The sequence below is a fragment of the Austrofundulus limnaeus genome, unplaced genomic scaffold, assembly GCF_001266775.1.
Source record: "Austrofundulus limnaeus strain Quisiro unplaced genomic scaffold, Austrofundulus_limnaeus-1.0 Scaffold2599, whole genome shotgun sequence".
Taxonomy (NCBI): Eukaryota; Metazoa; Chordata; class Actinopteri; order Cyprinodontiformes; family Rivulidae; genus Austrofundulus; species Austrofundulus limnaeus.
Window position 1 is genome coordinate 17,489 of NW_013955001.1, and position 1,103 is coordinate 18,591.

Below are 1,103 nucleotides of genomic sequence, written 5' to 3' on the forward strand. Positions count from 1 at the left end.
GCATTACGACTGCATCATACTTACAGGCAGACACAGAGAGCAGCAGCTCAGCATGGTAAACCGTGGTTAACAAGGCGATAAAAGCTTCGGTCTTCAGTGAGGGATTGTCATCATTTCCTTCGTTAAAGTGCTTGAGATCTGCGTCCTCTCTAGTAGTTTTATTGGATTTGTCAAAAGCCTCAGCAATGATTTAAGTTCAGTTCAGTTCAGATTTATTGTCACATCACAGTGCACAAGTGTACAGGTGAGTGAAAAACTTGAGTGCAAATTCCCACATATATGCAAATCACAATATAAAAACATACTAAAAAAGATTAAAAGACATATATATATTTCTGATTTCTTTTTGATTTCCTGTCTGTCAGGTTACATAACCCTTGGAACGTTCAGGTGTGCGGTCGTACCTGGCCATGTCCTCATCCAGCAGCAGCTTGACAAACTGTCGAGGAATGTTGAGCGACAAGACGCTCTCTGCCATCTGCTCCAGGACTCGTAGGTGGTTCCCATCGGTGGTGGGGAAGCGGTACATCCTGGACAGGGCGCCTCCAAACACTGAGCGAAACACAGATCAGCTGATTGTTTCAGCAGTTTGTATACATGTTTGTACCCACAGATACTATAGAAATACTCCTACTGATGTCAGAATAATGGGGTTGTTAGCACAGGTAACAGGAGAAAAGACAAAGACGTTGAAAAAAAAGGTTGTACTTGTGCTTTAACTTGTTTGTGAGTCAAATGTTCAGAAGCAAACATGTTTGAGTTGTGTTCATGCCAAGAATAGCTAGCATTACTTCAGATCCTCAAAGACATTCAGTGACTTAATTACCAACAAGTTTCCTTCATCCTTCAGGCAGTTATTTTTACAGGCCAAGCTTTTATGATTCCTTTTACCTGATCAAGATTATGACTCAAATGTTGCAGTCAATTAATTTCCAAGAAATCAGTTTGGAGTTTTTATTCTGCCAGAAAAACTAAGCTGCTACCTTTTTTAATCTGGTTCAGTCAATTCGATCTGATCTGAATCCTTAACAAAAGCTAACAGAGTCATCATGTGCTGACCTGAGCGTAGCAGGGTGTCTTTACACAACGAGGCGGACTTGATC

General features: G+C 41.0%; 2 protein-coding genes across 2 annotated transcripts in view; both read right to left on the reverse strand.

The window, feature by feature from the left end:
- LOC106511218 (type I inositol 3,4-bisphosphate 4-phosphatase) overlaps nucleotides 1-1,103 on the reverse strand; it is a gene marked incomplete at its 5' end in the record, with an annotated part of 14,866 nt that overhangs the window by 9,718 nt on the left and 4,045 nt on the right.
- LOC106511221 (type I inositol 3,4-bisphosphate 4-phosphatase) lies at nucleotides 190-1,103 on the reverse strand (the record flags this gene model as incomplete). The annotated part of the gene is given in 2 exon segments (XM_013999974.1): nucleotides 190-552; nucleotides 1,060-1,103. Coding segments are annotated over 2 exon segments (235 nt in total), but the record flags the coding sequence as incomplete, so codon positions are not given.